Source organism: Diceros bicornis, chromosome 12 (genome assembly GCF_020826845.1).
Source record: "Diceros bicornis minor isolate mBicDic1 chromosome 12, mDicBic1.mat.cur, whole genome shotgun sequence".
Classification (NCBI taxonomy): Eukaryota; Metazoa; Chordata; class Mammalia; order Perissodactyla; family Rhinocerotidae; genus Diceros; species Diceros bicornis.
In genome coordinates, this window is record NC_080751.1 from 26,231,830 (window position 1) to 26,257,048 (window position 25,219).

Here is a 25,219-nt window from a genome sequence, read left to right on the forward strand (position 1 = left end):
CTCATACACCCGCCGGGGAGGTGGGGAGTGTGGCAGCAGGCTAGCCAGGTTTACTGATCTCCCTACAAAGGAGCAGGGGAGAGTTCACTCAGTCCTCGCGAGAGGCGGCTGGTACTTTCGTTCTAAAGTTCTCGTTTCCTCGGGGAACAGAATTGCTAGACGCAATAGGTGCGTTGTCTTTAGTCTTCCCCGTTCCCTCTGAGGGCTGGAAGGGGTTAAATCTCAGGCTCCGACGTCGTGGGAGAAGGTGAGGCAGGGAGGTCTGAGGTCCGGCGGTGCGGGCTGGGTGCTGGAGAGGTGTGGATGGAGGGGATCTTTTCCTTCCTGCTGGAGCGTCTTTGTTAGCAAGGAGGGGGTGAGTGGGAAGTTTCTTGGACTTGACAGAAGGGGGCAGGGGCTTGCTTGGCCAAAGGGGAAACTCGAGGTTAGATCTCAGATGAACTTCCAAGAGTCTAGAGTACGTTCCACAGCTGAGTGTATCGGTAGCGCAGTGAAGTTGTGAGCGCCTCCTTCTTTGGAAATCCACACCCCACCCCCACCCCCACCCCCACGAGTGAATGACACCCTTCTGTATGGAAATTAGTTTTAAAAGATCACAGGTTCTGAGACTCAATCTGGTCATTTTGGTGCTTTTTCACATGCCCTGCTCCTTCCCTATTTGCAGTGAATGGTTTCTGTAATCGTCTGAGAGGTGAAAAGAAAGTCTATCCTCTCCTCCAATAAACCAGAGACTGGGCTAGTTGTCATTGGTTGTGGAGAAGGGACTCGATCGCGGTAGGGATTCTGACACTTGGGAGGAGGTTCTGTTGCAATGACTTGTTCCAGTTCTTTCTGTAAAACAAACACTTAAACGAAAAGCAAAAATCTTAACAAAGGTAACCAACAATGAAAATCTTAGAATATGGGATGCGTTTCTCAGAGCTTGCTTTCAAAATAAAGCTCATATGGAACAACTGATTTCTGATGTCTTATGAAATCCTATTATTTCGGCGGTGTATATCAAGATGAAACAACCAAATTTAAGGCATAAGTATTTCCTCCTTTTAATGTTAAGGTGCTTGAGAGGTCCCTAGATTGTTGCTAGGTGAAAATGATCTGGAGAGGTTTGTAAGTCCATTCAATTACTAACACACACACACTCAAGACCTGTTTAAATTACTTAAGACAGGAGGTTTCCTGATTCTCAATAGGTTTGGGAACTTCTCGGAGCCAAGCGATTGTAATGTGTCACTTATTGACTTTGCATGATATCTATATGGTAGTGAACCTATTGGAGAAATAAACATTCAGTCTTTAAACCAAAGGAAAGAAAGCATACCTTTTAATAAAACTATCCACTTAAATCTCCCGGGAAATCTTTGAAACAAGGTGTCCTTCTTAAGCACTTACTCATCATTCATTTGTTGGAGAGGAGGGTTTATTTGTTTCCGTTTCTGAGTTAAAGGCTAGTCTGAATTAAATGAAATCCATGACTTCCTTTAATTCATTTCTAACTAATAGAAAGGAGGAGAAAAGATTACTTGAAGAGTAAGACAGAAAGAGTTTCTTTGTGAGGGGAGTGCTGTCAGGGATATACTTTAAATGCTGATAATCAGCCCTTCAGGGACTTCCAACTCCTTCTCAGCATCAAACTAGCAGATTAAACGGGCTGGGGGAAGGGATTCAGATCACTTGTAAATAGTAATGATCACACAGAGCTTCATTATGTACAGAGTGTTCTCTACATATTCTGTGTACTTTTGTAAAAATGCCCTGGAACCCGGATTTACTTAGGGAACCCCAAATCAATGTTTCCCCATCCAGGTGTCTGAAAGTTCTCACTCGTGTGTCCAGACAAGCCTGATTTTCTTCTCTTTCTCTTCCTGCCAACTCACATATTCGCCTAACTAGAACTCAACCGGAGGGTATCTGTTTTTTGTAGTCCTGGCTGCTGAACTGATTTTTATGGTGAAGAGTTCTGTAGAACTACATACCTGTCTTCCTCATTATTTTGTGTCAAAGATCTACTCTTGATAAGTGGCCACAAACATTTAGAAACTTACAAGTAAGTATTGGGTTTTAAAGGGTTGGAAAACACAAATGAATTCTAAGAATCACATCTTCATAGTAAGCAGTTGGTAAGAGCTTCACTCTCCCCCAAATCTTAAGCAAGTTCATTTGAATTATGAAACGACTCAAGTTGGGCCGGCTCCGTGGCTTAGCGGTTAAGTGTGCGCGCTCTGCTGCTGGCGGCCCAGGTTCGATCCTGGGCGCGTACCGACGCACTGCTTCTCCAGCCATGCTGAGGCTGCATCCCACATATAGCAACTAGAAGGATGTGCAGCTATGACATACAACTATCTACTGGGGCTTTGGGGGGAAAAATAAATAAATAAAATTGAAGAAACGGCACAAGTTAAGGGGTGCCACTGTCTTTATCTGTATGACCACAGTTATACCATACCACAACATTGCCATGCAATCACTGTTTTATAAAATATCACTAGTTCCTCATTTTAAAGTAATATGAACTGATTCATTAGAAGAATATCTATTTTTGCCAAACAAAATGATTAGGTAATTTAATTTTTAGTGCTCTTCCTTCCTGGCAACAAGAGATTTTCCCCCATTCTCTGTGTAGTATTTGTTTCTCACTTAGAATAAACAGAGTTTATTCAAATTGCAAAGAGTAGCAACTTGTTTTAGACAATAATTACTCAAATATTTTGCATTTAATTTATTTTTGTTGGAGATTTTACTTATGCATGAAAGGAGCAGATTTTCCTCATTTTGCTAATAGTTCATTGTCATTTAGTTATTATTTCATCAAAATAAAATTGATGTTTTTGGATCTACTGACCAATTTGTTTTAAATACCTGACTGCTTAACCTTAAGTGCTTAAGGTTAGTCAAGTATTATATAATATAGACTGATCTGATTATTTTTTTCTAGCAAACTCATTTTTGATTTCTGATAGGAAAAGTTTATTGAATTTTCTACTCTGTTCTCAAACAATACTGAATGGTACAAAATGAAAAGCAAAATTTCACTCTGTGCGCTTGTTTTCATGACCCTCCTCAGAGACAAACATTCTTGATTATTTTAATTTCTTTTGGTTGATTTAGTAGTATTGATGCACTTTATCATAATCCAGAATGCTAAACTGAATTCCTTGACAATTAGAAACTTTTACCTGATCCATCTAATAAATTTCCTTCAAGTTTATGTTTCAATATGCGTATAATGAAAGGGACATTATTGGAGAGTATGACATAGTGTTTACCCAGTGAAAGCTAGTTTTTATCCCTAAAGGTGATGACATATTTGTGAAAGTAAAACACAAAAGATGCTTATTAGTTTTTCTTTTTCTTTCTTTCTAGTTATAATTATTCAATATGTTTCCACTGACTAAGGAAAACAAGCACGTGGCCCAGTTGTTGCTCAGTACTGGTACCTGTCCAAGATGTATCTTCAGATTCTGTGGTGTGGATTTTCATGCATCTTACAAACTTCCCTACAAGGTATTTTCACTTTTTTTAAGTTAAGAAAGTTTCTCTAATTTTAAATGAATACCTGTACATTTGAGGGCAAGTATTTATCCATAACTTCATGAAATTAAAAAATATATATATATAAAAAATAATTACTGGTAATGGTAATTTTGGAACTTCTATTACCATAAAAATGTAAGGTCCTTCTTAAGTGATTATATCTAACATTTAATGTCATGGGATCTTTGTGGAGCAATTCCTTGGTGCATTTAATGTTTGTATAGACTTTTCCTAAAGAGTATCTAGTATATCACAAAATAGTACTTCTTACCAGATATTAGTAAGATGTAACAGGAGGGAGTGATAGTCCTGAGATCCTCTATTAAGTGGAAGAATTGTGGATTTAGATGCCTTTTTTTCTTTTTCTGTTTTCTATATTACCATTTGTACTTGCAAGTAGGTATTTGCAACCCTCTAGAGTAAATGCTTATCATCATCATTATTTACTGCTATTAATAACAACAAAAGTAATATATATAGATCTTTGACATTTATGGTAATATACAGAGAGCTTTGACATTTAATAGAATATGTCCACAAAATATGTTATATATAACATGTATATGTTATGTTATATATATATTTAATTTATAAATTAAATTATGTATTATTTAATTTATAAAGATTTAAATATATATGTATATCTAACATGTATATATGTTATGTTATATATAACATATTTTGTGAAATACATTTGATTCTAATAGTGATGTTCTTTTCAGAGGCAGATAGTAATTATATATATATGTAAATATATACCTGTATAAATAGTATGTACACACACACACACAAGCACACTCAGATCCTTATAATTTTTAAAAATTGCCCAGGAGTTAGCAATAGCAGTCATTTTTCCTATGTATTAGTTGCTTCTATTATATCCAGTATTCATATAACATTATTATATGTCAAGCTCTCATATAATCCTAATAACCTATTAGGTAAGTACATACTACGATTGTCTCTATTTTCAGATGAAGAAACTGAGGCACAGAGAGGTTAAGCAACCTGCCCAAAGTTACACAGCTATTAAGTGAGCAAGCTAGGATATGAACTGTCTGTATGAATCCAAAGCCTAGAATTTGGAGCTAGAAGACATGGATTTGAATCCCAGTTCCACCACTTTCCAGCTTCAGTTTTCTCCTCTGTAAATGAGAATGATGATAACATCCACCTCACAGGATTTTAAGGGACAATATCTAATAAAGTATGTGAAAACACTTTGAAAACTGGAAATGGTACATATGCTATGATGATTAATATATATGTGTATATTCATTTTTACACACTATGACTATAGAGGAATATGACTGGTTTTGTGTGGCTCTCCTTACACATTTTTTTCAGACACATGATAATCTATTATTCTATGCATATGTTATAAGATTTAAAATATATATTATATAAAGAGACTTAGTGTTACCAACTTTTCTTTGTATCATTTTGTGTAAATAAACATGAAAATATTTGAAGACAATTTTTTGGTGAATGTATTTAAATTTTGATCTGTTCTATTCGTATAACTATGTAAGTACACATACATATATATGTACTATGTTATACTGACGTTATAGATCCTAGGTAATAGTAAACATGTTTGTGTGCGTCATGATATACCTGTATGTCTATGTACATTTGAGTATTTCTCTGTTAAAGATAAAATAGGAGAGCTAATGTCTTAATAAAATGAATTAAATTTGTTTGAGTGAAAGCTTTTTCCCTTTAGAGTCCGTAAATTGTAACCTGAGTGAATTTCAAAAGGATATTTATTCAACAACTGAATAATAAAACCTGTCTAATTTAGATAAAACAGAGGAAAAGTCCTCTGAATATTTACATGAGTGGAATGTCTGAAATATAAGAATGGTTTCAAAGGAATGCCAGTTTTAACATTCTAATACAAAGGGTGACAGAAATTAGGTAAACTAGAATGTAGTAGAGGGTTTCTTTCAATTAATGCATGTAAATGGTTTGTAATTATGGTGCCAAATTTCAGCATTGCCAGCATCTGTTTACCTTTGTTTAGTAAATTGTTTTGAAATTATTTTTACTTAATAGATTTCTAATTTCTAATTTTTCAGATTTCATAATAAATATTGTACATATGAGGTTTTAGTGATTGAGATTATTAAATAACATAGCAAGGATGGAAATTCATTTTGTATTTCTTTTTTTTTTCTTTTTTTTTTGTGAGGAAGATCAGCTGTGAGCTAACATCCATGCCAATCCTCCTCTTTGTGCTGAGGAAGACTGGCCCTGAGCTAACATCTGTGCCCATCTTCCTCCACTTTATGTGGGACGCCACTACAGCATGGCCTGACAAGCGGTGCGTCGGTGCGCGCTGGGATCTGAACTGGAGCCGCCAGCAGGGGAGTGTGCGCACTTAACCGCTATGCCATGGGGCTGGCCGCTCATTTTGTATTTCTATTTTTTAAGAATTAGAATTGAATTTTTTTTTTTTACTGAAATTAGCAAGTGAATGCCCTCACAACAGACTGCAAACCAAATTAATAAATTTGTTAATGGAGCCTTTCTGCCTCAGATTTAGGACTTCATCTTCACTGATATATGAAATTCTTTTGAAAAAAGTACTTACACATTTATTATAAGAGTTAGGTAATTCTCTTTTAAATTCCCCAGAATGCCAATGTTGGCTAATTGATTGCTCCAGAATTGATATAAATCAACATTGTATAAGTCTGTGATGTATCATAATTTTTACTCCAGTTTTCATGCTTCATTTTACTGTTAAAGGCATCATCAAAGTGTTATTACTTTTTTTAAAATTAACTTTCCAGGAATTGCTCAATGAGCTACAGAAATTTCTGGAAACTGAAAAAGATGAATTAATTTTGGAAGTTCCAAACCCACCTCTCAAGAAAATTCGACTACAAGATCTAGAAGATGGGATTGATGGGAATGATAATCTGAGTCAAAATGGTGAGGGAAGGGTCTCCATTATTGAAGATGGAAGCATTGCTTCCAAGAACTCAAATTTGAATGTATGCAATGTTTGCCTAGGGATTCTTCAAGAATTCTGTGAAAAAGAGTTCATTAAAAAGGTAAATAATCTGTTTTTTATTATATGTGCAATTACGTAGAGATTTTCAGTCATAAGGCCTAGAATTCTTGTATCTAAAGGAACAATGCCATTCATTTCAACTTGTTTCACACCAATGGATCATTAAAACATTTTGTTAGTTTTTTTCAAAAACAGAAGCCTACTCCTCAAATTACCTTTTTATCAACATGATATCTGAAAATTAAAGAAATATGTATCCATGTATTTCAGTCATGAGTGCTATTCAATTGAAGAAAAACATAGCAGTTTTCCCTTTGCTATTTAACATAGCTAAGGAGTTAGAGAAAACTTCTTTCTTAGTCATACCTACTAGTGTCTAGAAAAGACAAGTATTACAACCTTGTGGAAGCTAGACAATTGAATATGGAATGGCCTTTTGTTTCCAGCTGTCAAGAGCACCATATTTGGCTTGATTTTGTTTAAAATCTTTTTTAAATTATGAGGTGACCTAATAGAAAACTATTTTGACATTCAACAGATTGTTCTGCAGGTGAGTCCTGGCTGTTTTGGTACCTTGTGATATCAGTCTTTAGGGTCATAACTAGTAAATACTTGATTTCAGGATGTTTGTGTGAGTTCCCTACTCAAAGGTGAAAGTTTGGAAGTTTTGCAGTGTCATCTCTTGGAGCAAAAATTCATGTTGTGAAGATTAGTGTAAGATTTTCAGCAATTCCTGGTAATTTATATAATACTTTTTATGTAATACTTTTTTAGGTATGCCAAAAGGTTGAGGCCTCTGGGTTTGAATTTACCAACTTGGTATTTTCAGTCTCCTTCCCACCACAGCTATCTGTAAGAGAGGTAAGGTCATTTACATGCATAAAACTACATGTGAAATGCATGCTAGAAATTTCTCCCAAAAATGGAAATGTAGAAATATTCCTTGCCATATTATATTTTTCACATTTTGAGTTCTTATTGAATGATTGAAAGCATTACATTATTATAGCTGCTTAATAGTGTTGAGTGAATGAATGAAAAAAAGGATTGTTGGTTCAAGTTAGTTTATCCGTTATAGGACTGCCATCTTTTTTAAAGGTCCTCATTCAATAGTAGACATTCATTGAGCATTAGCTCTGTGTGAGGCATGTTGGTCAGAGAAAGAGATTTGATCAGGACTCCAGAGATCTTTTGGGGCAGATGTGCATTTTATAATGATCCTGGGATAGAGTCATTTCAATTATGATGAACCTTCTTATTTTCTGGAATAAAATATAAAAAGATGGCACCTCTTCTAGTCAATGGAAAATGGGAGAGAAATAACCTCATGTTTACTTTAACTTTTTTCCTTTGTTAAGTGGGAAAAAAAAGTAGTAGTCATTATTGTAACATTCTTGTATGTCAAAACTGACATAAAAACATAAAACTATCTTTGTTATTACTGTTAAATGAAGTATGGGGAGAATGACCTCTGTAATCTCAAATTACAGTGAGTTCTAAACATACCCGTTTATGTTTATGAGATATCTTTTTCCAAGAATCCCAAAGCATGGCGAGAACATTACATTCTATACCATCACTTTCTTTGGGTGAGCATATTTATTAGCCCCCAAAAGACTGAAGATTGATTTAAGACTTGTTCAGACTGGGTAGAATGATAGCCAAGAGCTGGGAAGTGAAAAAGAGTGGAATGATTTTAAGTGGTGTCTCTGTTGATGACAAGATAACTGAGCAAATGAAAGAATAAAGAGGATGGTGATGATATACTGAGGTTTATAGTAAACCCTTAAAGTCATTTTCTAGTCAATCATCAAAGCATTTCTCATGGATAGATCATCTTCAGGGTCCACTTTTCTGTCTACTTTTGGTAGAGCAAAACAGACTTCCATAAGTTAAGTGACTCACAAAAAGTTGTAGTGTTTGAGTAACAAAAATAAGAATAAGAAGTATATTTTCTAAATGTGGATATATATCTTACCACCAAACTCTTCCTCTCAAAGTTTATATTTTTACATTAAAATTTTTGTCCGTTCTTATCATTATGTGATGATTTTAACAATATTAATTTAATATTTGTTGAATATGTATGAAGTATTTCTATTCAATATTAGAAACAGAAGATGGCATTTTTAAAAACAGAATTATTCTACTTAAACTATACCTATTTTTTTGTAACTGATTTTTACCGCTAAACTATTTAGCAGAAATATGTAACTGTTCCAATTATTGGGGAATTAGTACCTTTCCCCAGTTTAGTGTGTTAAGTGACTCACTGTTTTCCTTTGTATTAATGAGTAATATATTTTTACCCATTCATTTCTTAAGAATAATAGTTATTCAAGCACTATGCAGTTTTATATTCAGTATACTATTTTTACAACCCAAATTTCTTCAGTTTATGTTTCACTTTGTGCTTTTCTTTTATTATTATGTTTTGTTACTTTCTTTTATTGCCTTCTTTTATTACTTCTTTAGAGTTGAGTTATGTTATGTAGGCCAGACTGGATATAAATTGCTTTTCAAACTGGTTAACTAATTTGTTACACATCCTAATTTAAACAAATTATATGTTTTCGGAATATTCTTGCATTTTGAATATGAATTCTGTGACTCCTCTAGTGCCATGTTTCTTCTACATTGTGGTTTTTCAACTTAGATCTTGTAAAACTTAGAACTTATTTGTCTGTATGTAGAATAAGCATATCAATTTGCATGGAATTGATTGATGCTAGTTATCTCACAATTCAGAGTGGAATATACAACTGAATGCATTTGATTGATTTAATTTTTTTCTATTTCTAAAGTAGAAAATTATGATCACAGATATATTAATTTTAAAGCAAATAGTTTTTTTCAACGTGGTTAATATTTATTATATTCCTGCTTACAAAAGAACCAAGGAAAGGGATAACCTCAAGTGAAGGATTTAAAAAAAAAAAAATCAAACTATTAAATTTGTATTAACCCCTCCTTACTCCTGGTCCTACCAATCCCTTTCTGGCTACAGCTATAGCTTTTATTTATCATCATTATAAAAGCACTAATTTAAAAGTATAGGAAGAAAAGCTTGCAGCTAGTATAATCATCATCATATTCCACTGAATTTGGTAGAATATGGAGGGAGGGAGGGAGTACATCTCCTATGTGTGTTTTCCTAGAAACTAGGTGATCTGGTCAGGACAGTTTTAAACTGAATGCCGCTAAAGAGCAGAAAAACAAGCAGATTAACTGATGAAACCCTGTTAGACAGCAGGTAGGACATGGTAAGCAGAATAAATGGAGGCAGTATCCAGGGATTCACAAAAGACAACACTGTGGAAACTAGCTAGACATAATACTTAGAGGCTCCAAAGTCTTCATAACAGCATACAAAATTTAAATGATAAAGTTGAGATTATGAAGGAGAGTAATAAATATCTCATGATTATCATGGGGACTTTCTGGGTTTGGGCTTACCGTTTGAATGTAGCAATGGAAGAATAAGTCTTTCTTATGAGACTCGGGTTTCTTCAAAGGAGAGATGTAAGAGTGTGATATGGCAAGAAATTGTATACCTGCATTGAGATCTGAGATCCTGAGAGTGGAAGGATGCTAAACACCATCTAGAGGTGAATAAAAAGGGAGAGAAATGGGATAGATACAGGAGTGGAAGTATGCTGTATGATCTTTGGCCAAGGGAGAAGGTGATGAGTTGCAGACACATGATAGTCACAAAGGTTAATGTATGAGGGACTCCTGGTGTCTAGGCACTTGATGGAACTCACATTTGATTAAAAGCATGTTGTCTGACAACTTTTGGATTGAAACCATTTCTTCTCCTAGAGTAGTGGTTCTCGAACTTTAATATGCATAGGACTCATTTGGAGAGTTTTCCAGGCCCCATCCCCAGAGATTCTGATATAGTAGGTCGGGTAGGACCCATGAATTTGCATTTTTAGCAACCTCAAAGGTGATGTTGGTACAAGGACCACACTTTGAGGACCTATATCCTCAAGGATAATGGGGCAACTAATCTAATCCTAAATGAAAATTTGCTAACCTTTTAAAATTTGTATTCCTGATAGGAAGGGAGAAATAGGTATAATTAGAATATATCCTAGGTTTTTGATAGGTGGACTTTAAAAGTCCAAAGAAAAGGTAGTCAAAGAAAAATGGCATAAGAATATGGGCTGGAAAATAAATTAAAAGGATTAGGAGGTTCAGAGAAAGTGTAATTCAGACTTGAATTCAAACCAAATTATCCCAACCAATAAAAGAAAGCTTAGGGGAAAAAATACACCCAATGAAGAAGAAATGAGGAATCTTGCTCTCTGTCTCTGTCTCTGTCTCTCTCTCTGAGCGTGTGTGTATTTACATAAACATTTCTATTTATATATATTTATTTGACTTTTTATTTTGGAAAATTTCAAAAGTAATAAGACTAGCCTAATGAACCCCTATGTACATATCACCCAACTCTAACAGTTAACAATTTTTTTGCCAACCTGAGGTCATTTTAAAAAAAACAACAACAACAACACAGGAACGGTGAAGTCAAGTTTATGCAAATGTAAGGAGTCTTAGATCTGTAAGAATAGCAGTTGGAAAATAAAATCTCTAATGAGTTGAGGCTTGCAAGAATTGCTAAAGAAGACTTGGGGTGCTTAAAGTTATGTTTAGAGCAAGAAAAAGATGAAAAAGGGGATGGATATGCTATTTGGAACTGATGGTATACTGCTGATTGGTGATATAGAGAAAGCAGAACTCTGAAAATCCTATTTTGCTTCTGTCCTTTCTGTCAAGGAAAATGATCTTCAAACTGAAAAGGGTAGGATGATCATTGATAAGGGAGAATGAAAGCTCCACATGGTGAAGCATCTCTAACTGAGTTTAGGTGTTTGGGCCTGGATGAATTACATTCCAGAATGGATTCAGAAAGAACTTGCAGCTGTCCATGATCTTTGAGAGCTTTTAGAAGATAGCAGATTTTCCAAATGACTGAAGACAGATAAGGGCAGCTCCAGTGTTCCAAAGGTGAAGAAAGCTGGTTCTGTTAACTATCATCTGTGGAATGTTACCCTGAAACCCAGGCAAGATTCTAGATCAGGAACTAAAGGAGTCAATTGTAGGTATAAGGAAGACTTGATTGTCAACACACCAATCAGGTTTGCTAAGAACAAATCATGTCCTCATCATTTTTTCCTTTTGCAGGCTAGCAGGACTGGTAGAGTGGGGAAATACAGTAGTACCAGTGTGACTGGAATTCAGCTCTTCATTTAACCAGGTTTCTTTCTCATGATAACTTCCCGAAAGTGGCAGGAAACATGAGCAGGATGTAAAGACAATTGGGTGGATTGTGCCTGACTGGCCATACCCAAAAGGAGCTGATTATTGACTGGCATCAAACTGAATAGTGTTTCTCCAACTGTGCTCTGCAGATCAACCACCTGAAACTTACTTGGGGAAAGGTGTTGAAGACAGATTGCTGGGCATGTCTCAAACCTCCTAAATCAGAATTTCTAGAGATGGGGCATAGAAGCCCCTCGATGGTTCATGTACACATTGAAATTTAAGAATCACTGAATTTCCAGATTTCTGATGTGCTGCAGGACTCTTCATATCTTGTCCTGTTCATAATTTCTATCAGTGATGTCATAATGGGAACACTCACTACGGGTGTGCATGACATAGAGCTGAGAGTACAGCAGATAGGTTGAATGTTAGAATTGAGATCCAAAACGATCACAAGAATAGGGAAAATCTAACAAGATGAAATTTAACAGGAATAAACATAAGTTCTTATACTTGGGTTTAGAGAAACAACTGCCAAGTAAAGGATGAGGCAGAAGTGGCTTAAAAGCTGTGATTATAGACAAGGCTTAGGAGTTTTAGTTAATAGCTCAATAAGGATTAGGGTTGTGATGTACATAACCTTTTAGGATTTTAGTCCAAATATTAGAAGTATAGTACCTGGAAAGGTGAAGGTGATAATCCTCTTTTACTCAGTGCTGGCTATTCCTGGAGTGCCATATTCAGATGGAACACTCTACTTTAGGAGGAACAAGGACAAATGGAAAGGCATTTTGTGGTAGTCCACGTCCTAATCCCCCAAACTTATGAATATGTTGCTTATGTGAGAAAAAGGGACTTTGCAGATGTAATTAAGCTTAAGAACCCTCAGATGGAGAAATTATCCTGAATTATCTGGGTGTGTTCAACTTAATCATTAATCACATGAATCCTTAAAAATACCCTTCCTGGCTGAGGTTAGGATCAGAGGATGATGTGATTACAGAAGGATGGTCAGAGAGATGCAGTGTTGATCACTTTAAAGATAGAGGAAAGGAGCATTAGCCAAAGAATGTGAGTGGCCTCTAGAAGCTAGAAAAGATGAGGAAATGGGTTCTGCTAGCCTAGAGCCTCCAGAAAGGAACACGGCCCTGCTGACACCTTGACTGTTAGGCCAATGAGACCTGTGTCAGACTTCTGACGTAAAGAACTGTAAGATGATAAATTTGTGTCGTTTTAAACCACTAGGTTTGTGGTAATTTGTTATAGCAGCAATAGAAAACGAATACACATTTAGAGGAGTGCATTTAGAATGGTGGAGACATCTGAAACCTGGTCACAGGAGGCACCATTGAAGGAACCTGGGTTATTTAATTTGGAGACGAGATGATTTAGTGGGATGAATCTGCTCTCCTTAAATATTTGAGCAATTTGCTGCTGCAGAGATAGAATCAGGAGGGAAATAATTTTCAACTATAATGAATTATCCAGAACAGGATGGACTGTTTTTTAAGGGGTGGTGAGTTTTCCATCACCAGAATGTTTAAGCCGAAGCTGGGCAACTACTGGTAGAGATATATAGAAGGAAGGTGTGCACCATATGGTTGATTAGACTAGAGCCTTTGTTGAGTCTTTTCAACTCCAAGATCTTCTATAGTTTTAAGAAAAATATTTATTATTATTATTATTATAGTTATTTTTCATGTTGTCTTATATTCATGATTGATTCCTCTAAACTTCTACACCACATTAAAATTAGTGCCACATTAAAATTACTGTAGAATACATGACCCAGACTTATGCTAATGTTAGGCTAAATTTGCATTTATGGGAAAAGAGCATTCCATTAAGTCCTTTTAGAAGTAAACGCTTTCAAGTCCTGTTAATTCTTTCAGGTTTAACTTTACTAGTAGAGTCCAGTAGGGGGCAGTATTGTACTATCAGTTTGCCTTATTGATCCCTCCTCAGGGATAGTGTGTAGGAAACAGTTTTCTCACTCTTTTGTCTATAAATGGATACAGTGTCTCTCAAATATTACTTTGGTTGTATGAAACACCTACTTCTTGATATGCAACTTGATATGGTTGGAGTTTTATTTGTCAAATCAAAACTTTTTTCTTTTCATTTGTTATTGTAATATCTCCATACTTTGCACTATGTACTATAAATTGTACACAGCCCTGGAAAAGTAGCCAAAAATAAAAGCAGTACCATTTCTGCGGTACCAGTTTATATTTACAAAATTGTCTTTTCTTAAATTCTGACAAATGAATATTCAAAAGACTTTGAAATTTTGCTTAAATCTGTAACCAGTTTGGGATCATCATCTCATTAAGAATCTAAAGAAAGCAATGAATCCCTTGTCTTAAAAATGCACATATTCAACATTTTGCATATACTTATAGGGGCCTCTTAAACTCCCAGTCATTAATCTAGGATCTTTCCTAATTGGATACTCCAGTAATTTTCCCTCTGTAATTGATTGATGTGCTTACTTTTTCTAAAGGGCAATGTTTTTTCTAATTACATTTAAGCTCATAGAACAGAATTTGATGAAGTTGCTTTGACTTCAAGTACAGAGCTACACTTTCAAGTTCATATTGTGTGTGCAGGCCTGAGCTGGCTGTCTTCATTCATTAACCAGACTCTCTGATTTAGCATGTGTATTTTCTGCTTTTGTTCATTTTCCATGACTTCTCAATTTTTATTTTATATGACAAGCACCCTGCCTAAATCAATTTTTATCCACTCTCACCCACCATTTAAAACCAATTCAAGGTTCACTTCAGGCAACAAACTTTTTCTCAGCTTACTAAGGAGTTTTCAGAATTTGTAGCCTTATTTTTGGTAGGTTAGTTGGTTAGAACTTGCTTCAATCCCTGTTTGGTCCACTTATCCATGCAAAGCATGTTTTTACAAGGTTACTAAATGAAGCACTGAAAAACATTCATAATTATAGAGATCATTGTCTCTGCCCTTAAGCATCTTTCAGTAGACTCTACATGGGTAGGTTGGGGGGATAGTAATCTTGCTATGTTTTGGATATACAGGCTGTTAACTTTTAAAAACCCTTCAGAGGGGGGCTGGCCCCGTGGTCTAGTGGTTAAGTTCAGTGCACTCCGCTTCAGCGGCCCAGGTTCAGTTCCTGGGTGCAGACCTCTATGTCGGTAGCCATGCCGTGGCAGTGACCCACATACAAAATAGAGGAAGATTGGCACAGATGTTAGCTCAGGGCAGATCTTCCTCAAGCAAAAACAGGAAGATTGGCAACAGGTGTCAGATCAGGGCCAATCTTCCTCAGCAAAAAAATAACCAAATGCTTCAGAGGACATGCAGCAACTCAAACCCATCTTCTTTATAAAAGGTAACTTCGTTAGTGTGCCCCTGTGAGCACAACACCAGTGTATGAAAGTCTGCATTATTAGAATCACAGAATCATGGATCTGGAGGAGACCTTGGTGATCACCTAGAACAGTGCTCCCAGCTTTTCATGGCACTCATTGAAAAATGATGATATGTATATGGTTGTGATTTGTCAGAGCTCTGGCCATGTCACCACCCCAGGTATAAATCCATGTACATCTATTGAGAATCTCTGATGGAGAGTCCAGGAGTTTTCAACCTTTGAGTATAAGGTGATCCCTTTTAATCTCTGAAAGTTTAATGGATCCCCAGTATCTGTGAATTGGAAAGAAGATATGCTTGGATAATTTTTTTCAGCTTCACAGATTAGGACCACTTCACTAATCATCTCACTCTTCCTCATTTGAAGAGGAGAAAACTGAAGCTTGCCCAGTGTGTCACATTTATTGGACACACTGCTTCATGGTCTTTTTTTGGCTTATTTTTAAACCACACCATCTCTCCATCTTGTATACTTATCTGTATTTTATTTACCTAACTACCTTGGCTCTAAAAGGGCATTGCCTTTTCTTAACTACTCCAGTTATTAAGCCATACACTCAAGAACATAACTAAGGATCAAGGGACACCAGAATGACGAATACAGTCAGAGCTGCTGCATCAGGGGGAACATGGGACTAGGCATGGGAACAGGCTCGGGATTCTGTCACTCGATACACAACTGGGACCTGTGTTCCAAGGGAGAAAGGATGGGTGACATGCGATTAGTCAAGGTCTATATAGAACTCAAATCCTGGTTAGGATGGGCAATCAGAAGTCTAGCTGCCAAGAGTCAGAGCAGGTATTGAAAAGGTCTAATAACTCATTATTAGGGATGCAGGCACAGAGAGCCCAACATATAAAACAAGAACCCTTTCCTGAGGTCACTGCAGCATGCCACAAGGAGAAACGAATCATATTCCTGGGAAGGAGGTGCCAGGGAGAAGCAGGACTAGAAGCAAGGTTAATTCTAAAGACCATCACAATAATATATGTTTATTGGATTTAGAATGCAGTTGGCAGGATATTCAGACATATGATTGAATACTTAAAGATGCATATGTTTACTTCCCAGCTTTGGTTTTTTTCTTGACCTGAACCAGCTAAATATAGGTGGAGGAGGTAGCAAGAAAGAAGAGGTTGCTGTGGCTAATCCACCTGCAGTAGGAAAATGAGGCAGCCTTAAAATTTTGAAGTTTATTGTTTTAATTTGTATGGTCTTCTTCTTGTGAATTGTCACATTTTACATCTTTAAAATTTGCAGTAAGAAACGGTAATAGAATAAATAGGAATACAAGATGAAGCAAATCCTTTTTCTTTAAAACTCTATTGCCCCATCAAATGCAACATATTGTCACATTGCTACTTACCAACTGTTGAGTTCCTTATCAAACTTTTTTTTTACATTAATTTTAGGACCATGTGGCCTAGCAGACTAAGTTTCAGAAAAAGGGAACTTCTAATTTAGACTCTGCCTATTTCAGATTTGGTTGCATAGAGAAGTGGTCTCAACTATCCTTTTTTCTGCTGTCACCACCGTGTTTTAGACTTAGTAATTCTAACCTACTGAGTTATTATTGTTTTTGAAAAATAGAATAATGATAGCAAAAAAATGTGTGTGTATATATATATATATATACACATTTGTATATGTATATATGTATATAAAGTGATATATGTATATAAAGTGATAGTTTATATGTGAAACAGTCACACCACAATGTGTACTTATGTTTAGGAGCAGCAAGATAAAACCTTTTTCTTAGGCAAACAGGGAGTAGTAGCTGCCACCACTTATTGAGTATTTATATGACAGTGAGAGCAAGTGCTCTCTCATTTAATCATAACAACCCCTTGAAGTAGGTGGTGTTATTATCCCTATTTTACAGATGATGAAATTGAAACTCAAAGTCACGTTGCTAATAAACGACAGAGCTAGAATTTAAACGCTCATCTGTCCAACTCCGAAATTTATGCTTTTGATTATTGCTATGCCCTGCAATGTGATTTGGCCAGATTTCAAAAATGGGTTGTTATGTTTCTGTGTTGATAGGAATTGGCATAGGTTTTGACCTTCACTGGTATTTTGTTTCTTCAAATGGTGCAATATCTTCAAAGTTAGGGAAAGGATCCTTGGTAAAAAAAAAATATGGAAGTAGAGCTCTTGTAATATTTTAACAAGAGTAATAATTTAAGAAGTGTGATGATAAACCACCAGTTTATTTGGTGATTCTATAAAACTATAACTTTGAAAATAAAATTAAAATTATACTTTTTGGCACTTTGCCATCACTTCTGTGTTCAAGTTTTATCAGACGACTGGAGTAGGTACAGAAGAGGTTTTGAATCAAATATCTTATTACAGCAGATATCTTAAAATGGAGGAATTTCCAGTCACTTTTGTGAGGAGCTACTTTTGATTTTCCTTTGATCTTAGGAAGATTGGCACGTGTGTGTGATGATGAATTATGGTGTGAAAGATCCTGAATAGTTGGAGGTGGGAGTGCCAGTTAGGCTTTCAACCACGTCCACTTGTCATGTATATGTCCAGACGTCCAAGAAGAGGCGGCTGGTGGCAGGTGCCACCCTGAAGTCAGACAAATCCAACTTCATTATCAACTTGTCAGAAACTTATTTCTCATGAAATGGTACTATACTTTCTTTCCTCTAAGAAAAAGGAAAGATCTGTGAAATAGTTTTAGAACAGGCTTGTCAGTTAAGCAGTGTTGATGAATGGTGGTGCTGCAGCTGCCCTGCTTGTTTTTTTAAAAATTAGGTTGCACTGCTTAAAATATTGAAAGTTGTCTTTACAAATCTTCCTTTTTAAATAAAACCTGGTCTGTTTTTCCTCACCAATAATACGGGGTAGATACTAGTAGAATCTATTGTCAGGAGTAGACACTGTTCAAGGCCCAGGTGGAAATATTTATTGAGAATTTTTTTCCTGAGAAAAACTGAGTATCTTTCTCCTTGCTATTATTTATTTTTTTTTATTGAGGCAATATTAGTTTATAACATTACATAAATTTCAGGTGTACATCATTATATTTTGACTTCTGTATAGACTACATGATGCTCACCACCAAAAGTCTGGTTGCCATTTGTCACCATACACGTGTGCCCCTTTACTTTTGCCTTCCTCCCACCCCTCTTCCTTGCCATTATTTTTATTATGCAAAGTTATCCAGTTTTTTAATGCAATAAATATTTTTCAGCTGATTTGGACACTCTCATCATTTATCAAGCTCTCCTGTAAAAGGTCTTATTTGAACATTGGATTGTCATTTCACAATGCTACTTCCTTTTTCCTGTGTGTAGCTTTTAGTTTAACAGTTAGTGGGTCAGAGATCAGCTGGGTATATGGCAGTCTCTATAACCTTGGCAAGAGTACTCAGAGCAGGTACTGGCAGAAGGAAGAGGGCAAGTTTTTTATTTAAATATATATATGAGGCAAATTAAAGAGTCATATTGTTTTTATTACATCATAATTTAAAAGCTAGTCATATAAGTAACTTGAATTATTGATGTGATTGAAACTCTTGATTCTTTTTTCTGGTGGCATCTCAGTTTATCTCTGAAGTGGTTGTTAGAATATTACTGTATCTGGGCAGAGATAATGTAAGGGGAACTAACTTGAGTGGGGAAAAATAAAATGGATTTTATTTAAATGTGGTCATGAAGCATTCAAAAGCAAATGAAATAATGAAATAGATGCAAAGGAGTCTTATTGTTATATTAAGAATCCTATTATAAAACCGTTTCCATTTAAAATTCAGTTCACATCTAGGATTTAAATTTTCTGTGAAGCTAGGGTGTTATGATGTATATTGATCATATGATATTCATTTGGTATTATCACTATAAATTTATGTTAGAAACCATGAGATAGTTATTTTGGTGAGACTTTGGATCATATTCCTCTACATTACAGAAATCCTCTACCTATCAAGAAAGTGGGCATGTACACTGAAGCTCTATTGAATACATCAGTAACCAGGCATGAATGCTAAATTGGTATTCCAAAAGATTTGTTAAATGCAGACATGTATTCAGGGCATTTCTTTTAGATAACATTTTTATCCGTGGTGTAAGCTGAGTTATTTTGCCAATAAGATTAAGATGCCCCACATGTGTCTTCTGAAGGCCTTTTAATCACACTCAGTACAGGTACAGTGTAATGAATCAGAGTGAGTGTTTAGATAAACAATATTCCATTAGCACAGAGACATTTTTTCCCTGAGCTTGTGATATAGTACGTCTATTGCTTAGCTTACGTAAAGTCTTATTCCAATTTGTTTAGTCTTTCATATTTTTCACATTTTAAGTACTTGTCTTATAGAAAACACAGATTCCTTGAAGTTGAAATCTACCCTAGAATAGAAATATTTTCATTTTCTTTTTTTCTTTTTTATAAAAATAAATTTTTATAATTTTTTATAAAAAAGTTTTTATTTTTGTAATTACCAGCGGTTAATTCCTTCCTTCTCCTCACAGGTAACTAAAATGTCTTTACTCCTAAAGAGTAAAGAGTTTACTCTTTACTAGAGTTTAAATGGGCCTGATTTTGAACTTCATATAAAATGGAATCATAACATGATATATCTTTTGTATCTGGCTTTTTCTTTTGATATTATTTTTAAGAGATTCATCCATATTGCTATGTGGAGCTGTAATTTGTTTTCACTGCTGTATGGTGTTCAGTTACATGAATATACTGCAGTTTATTCATACTACTGTTAATGAATATTAAGGTCTCTTCTAATTTTGGGCTACTTTCAACAGTAAAATTGTAAACATTCTTGTAGCTGTATCCTAGTGCACATATGCAGGAGTTTATTTAGGGTATATGCCTATGAATGGAATTGCTGAATCATAAGGAATACATTTCTTTGACTTAACTAGATTATGCCAAATTATTTTCCAAAGTGGTTATACCAGTTTATGTTCCCACCAACAGTGTATGAGAGTTGCAGTTATTTCGTATCATCACTGATTCTTAGTACTGAGAGTCTTTTTAATTTTAGTATTTCAGTGGGTATTAGTGGTGTCTCATTGTATGTGTGTGTTTTAACTTTATGAGGTATAATTATGAACAATAAACTGCACCCATTTAAAGGATATGGTTTATTGAGTCTTGACAGATGCATATACCCAAGTAACCATCACCACAATCAAGATATAGAACATTTCCATCACTTCCAAAGTTTTCTCGTCTCGTGCCGGTTGCAGTGCTTCCACTCCCGGCTCCAGCTGGGCTGCTGATCTACTTTCAGATACTATAGATCAGTTTGCATTTTTTTATTATTTCATGTACAGTCATGTGCCACATGATGACGTTTCAGTTAATGTTGAACCACCACGGTGGTCCCATAAGATTCGTACCATACGGCCTAGATGAGTAGTAGGCTACACCACGTAGGTTTGTGTAAGTACACTCTGATGTTTGCACAACAATGAAATCGCCTAACGATGCATTTCTCAGAACATATCCCTGTTGTTAGGTGATGCATGACTGTAAATGGAATCACATATTATGTATTCTTTCCTATCTGGCTTCTTTGACACAGCATAATGATTTTGAGATCCACCTATGTTGTTGTGTATATCAGTAATTAATTTCTTTTTATTGCTTAGTAGAGTTCCATTGTACGAATATGCCACAATTTGTTTATCCATTCACCAGTTGATAGACGTATGTGTTTTTCCAGTTTTTGGCTATTATGAATAAAGCTTGTATGAACTTTTATGTACAATTCTTTGTGTGAATACATGTTTTCATTTTTCTTACATAAATACCTTGGAGTGGAATATCTGGGTCGTATGGTAGGTATATGTTTAACCTTATGAGTAAGTGCCAAAAAATTTTCCTAAGTGGATTTACCAGTTTAGGTTTATATTCCACCAGCAGTATGTGAGTGTTCCAGTTACTTCACATCCTTGCCAACACTTGGTCTTGTCGTTCTCTTTCATTTGAGTCATTCTAGTGGGTGTGTTTTTATTTTCCTGATAACTAATGATGTTGAGCATCTTTTCATGTGCTAACTTGTCATTCATATATCTTTATGAAGTCTCTTTACAAATGACTTTGTCACATCTTTTGCCCACTTAAAAAAATTGGATTGGGGGCCGGCCTGGTGGTGTAGTGGTTAAGTTCATGCACTCCGTTTCGGCGACCCGGGGTTCGCAGGTTCGGATCCCGGGCACAGACCGACGCACTGCTTGTCAAGCCGTGCTGTGGCGGCATCCCATGTAAAGTAGAGGAAGATGGGCATGGATGTTAGCCCGGGGCCAATCTTCCTCAGCAAAAAGAGGAGGATTGGCACCGGATGTTAGCTCAAGGCTAATCTTCCTCACACACACAAAAAAATTGGGTTGTTTGTCTTCATTGAGTTGTAAGAGTTCTTAATATATTCCAGATATAAATCTTTATTATGTATATGTGTTGCAAATATTTTCTCTCATACTGTGGCTTGCTGTTTAATTTTCTTAATGATATCTATCAAAGAGGAGAAGTTTTCACTTTTGATAAAGTCTAATTCATCAGCTTTTTATTCTTATGGTTCATGTTATCTTTGTCCTAGCTAACAAGTCCTTGTATACTGCAAGGTTGCAAAGATTTTCTCCTATGTTTTATTCTAAAAGTTTCTTACTTTTAGCTTTTACATTTAGATCTATGATCCATTCTGAGTTAATTTTTGTATATACTGTGAGGCAAAGGTTGATATTTTTTAGTACCATCTGATGAGAAGACTTTTCTTTCTCCATTGATTTCCTAGCTCCTTTGTTGAAAATAAACTGACCATACGTGTGTATGTATATGTGTATTTCTTTACTCCTTATTCTGTTCCATTGATATATTGGTCCATCCTTGTATCAATACCACGCTATCTTGATTACTGTAGCATTATAGTATCTCTTGAAAACAGGTAGCATAAAGTCTTTGAACTTTGTTCTTTTTAAAATTTGCTTTGGCTATTGTAGGTCCTTTGCATTTCCACACAAATTTTAGAATCAGCCTGTCAATTTCTTTAAAAAAAAACTTGCTTAATTTTGAATGGAATTGCATTGAGTTTATAGATAAATTTGACAAGAATTGACAGCTTGACAGTATTGCATTTCCAGTCCATGAATGTGATATATTTCTTCATTTATTTTGATCTTTAATTTCTTTCAGCAATGGTTTATAGTTTTCAGTGTGCAGATTTCACACATTTTAAATAATTAATCCCTAAGAATTTCATTGTTTTGGGTTCTATTGTAAGTGGAATTGTATTTTTATTGCATTTTCCAATTTTTCATTATTGGTCTATAGAAATGCAATTGATATTTATAACCTTGTAACCTGCAATCTTGCTAAACTTTTAAAAATAGTTTTAATAGTTTTGTTGTAGATTCCTTAGGATATTTTACAACATGATCATGTTTTTTATTACAAATTCAGCTTCTTCATTTGATACCAGGCTGTTCAGGTTTCCTATTGCTTCTTGTGTCAATTTTGATAATTTGTTCTTTTAAGGAATTTATTTCCTCTAAGTTGTCAGGTTTATTGACATAAAGTTTTTCATAATATTACTTTATTGTGGATTAATGTTTTATTCCCTGTCAATGGTGATTTGTGTCTTCTCTTTTTTTTTCTGTGATCGGTCCAGCTAGAGATTTATCAATGTGTTTACTTACTGCCTTTAATGTGACTCATGACCTTCAGTCAAAAGACTCTCATTGTACCATCTCCAGTCTTTTACTGGCTGCATGGAGTGAAGTGGGGGATTTGAGGTTCTACCTCTTTTTCAAACAGATTTTCAGTCAATCTTCTTTATTTTGCTCCTCCTACCCCTCGCTTCTAGAATTCTTTGGCGCTATTTATTCTTCAAACTTTTACTGCTTGTAGAGTATCAGTTTCTCCTGCTGCCAGTTTAGGATTCAGCTTTTTGGAGGCCTGCTAAGTCCTTCACCCCTCTTCTATCTGCTTTCCAGCTTCCAAATTGTTTCTCTTACCTACACTCTCACTGTCCCCATTCTGGTGGATTTTATACTCTTTTAACAAGTCTCTTCACTGTTGTTTTAGAGGATTAACTAAAGTCCGTGCCTGAATTTGATCTTCCCTCTTTACGTAGAAGTCCAAATATATTTGTTTACTTTTAACATATAATTTTTGCATTTGTCTTATTTTAATTTTTATTATAGTACATTATTTTTATTTACTACATTAAACAAATTACCAAGACCAAAGTGTACTGTTTTCTTTCATCCGTGTGGTTGGAAATACTTTTTTGCACCTTAACAACCCTAATGGAAATTTATCAATTTAGTTTTTATTTTATGAAATAATTATATGAAAGCATATGAAGAGAAAATATGTGAAAAAATTATGTATAGTAGAGTTTATATTCTTTTTCAGCAGTTAATAGTAGGATTCACACCCAAAAGTGACCCTTAGAATGTTTGCAGATTTTAAGGTTATATAATGGAGGAGTGGTAGATGGAAGAGAAGAGTAGGAAAAACTCATTACCAATTAGACTCATGAGTGTATTTAATAATCATTTTTGACATCTCATGAACGTAGGCCTTTTTTGTTTAGTTATTTTAGTTTCTATTTTTATATCATATTATACAAATTAGTGGTAGTATATGAATAACTCATCATACTGCCATTCTCTAGAAATTTACTTGAAATTTCCCATACCCCAAAGCTTTGTCATTAGATCTTGCCTTTAGACAGGTCTTCACCAAATTATTCTTAGGAATCTGTGGTTCCTTTTTTCTTCTTTCTCTTTCACTGTCTCTATCTCTATGCTCCTTCTTCCCTTTCCCTCACTGCTCCTTTCTGTCTTTTCTCCCCTTTTCTCCCCACTTCCTCCCTCCCTTCCTTCCTAACACAACATCAAGGTCTCCTAATAAAGATATTGGCAGGAATTAAACTGGACAGGATATACGGTCCCAGGGCCCCTGCCTTTCTCCTTTCCCCAGTGTCTTACTGCGTTTTGTTGTTGGCTGTATGGTTTGTTTTGCCTTGAGCATTTGCCTGTATGTCTTGCACACCTGTTAACCAGCATTCACAGCTAGAAACTGGCCCAGTGCAGATGCTGTTCCATTCTCACATTCACAACAAAATTTTTAAAATATCACCTTCCTTAAACTTTTAGACTAAAACTAGAACTGAAAGTTTGGAAGGGGCAAGGCTTGAGGAAATCCCCTTTTTTTGTTTCATGCACTTCGAGAAGTAGCTTAATATATTTTTTGAATTTTTAAACAGAGAGTAAGGAGACCTGCATAATAAAAACAACAATTAACATTTTTTGTAGAATATCTCACTTAAACTTCCAATTATACAAGAAACAGCATTCTCCCTGTTTTACAGATGAGGAAACAAGCAAAGGGGCACTTAATTGCCCCAGATCACTTGCCGCTAAGTAGGAGGAGAACTTGAACCCTGTTCTTTCTATCTCGGAGTCCTGTGCTTTTTCCAGGATACTTTACGACCTCCTTCCCATCCTGGTCTGACGACTCGGGCAAGTCCCTGGAAAGAAAAGGAGGTGGCAGGTACAATAAGCCTTAATAGATCAGAAGAATAATTTATCATTTATTTGGAAAGATCTTGAGTGAAGTTTTCAGTGCATTGCGTTGATAAATTTAGAAAGACTCAAATATCAATGGCTTGATATATAACCTATTTTTAAAATTATAATAAAATTTATTTGGAGAAAGATTTTTCTTTAAAAACAAGATCTTTATATATGAGGGGCTTGTGTGTGCATTTTACAGTTTACAAAGCATTCATTCTATCTTCATAACACCTCTAAAGTTAGCTGTTGTATTTATGGGGAATGAGGTTTACAGTCAAAGAAATGGACAACTGTTTTCTTTGAATTGATTAAAATTTTGATAAGTTTCCAGATTGACCTCCTAAAAGATGGTACCAGTTCACAACAGTGTATTGCAATCTCATGCTTTTGCCCAACCTGGGAATTATCATACTCTTTCGTATTTTCTAACCT

The 25,219-nt window shown here is 35.4% G+C and overlaps 1 protein-coding gene across 3 annotated transcripts in view; it reads left to right on the plus strand.

Moving 5' to 3' along the window:
• Positions 1–15: 15 nt before the first annotated feature.
• Positions 16–25,219, plus strand: part of PUS10 (pseudouridine synthase 10) — a 65,412-nt gene continuing 40,208 nt past the window's right edge. Inside the window, exons 1-4 of one of the 3 annotated variants that reach the window (XM_058551159.1) lie at positions 16–168; positions 3,361–3,501; positions 6,330–6,593; positions 7,328–7,414. In XM_058551159.1, the coding sequence (XP_058407142.1) occupies positions 3,376–3,501; positions 6,330–6,593; positions 7,328–7,414 (477 nt within the window). In that variant the 5' untranslated portion in view covers positions 16–168; positions 3,361–3,375. The other 2 variants (XM_058551160.1, XM_058551161.1) reach the window with 2 other exon arrangements.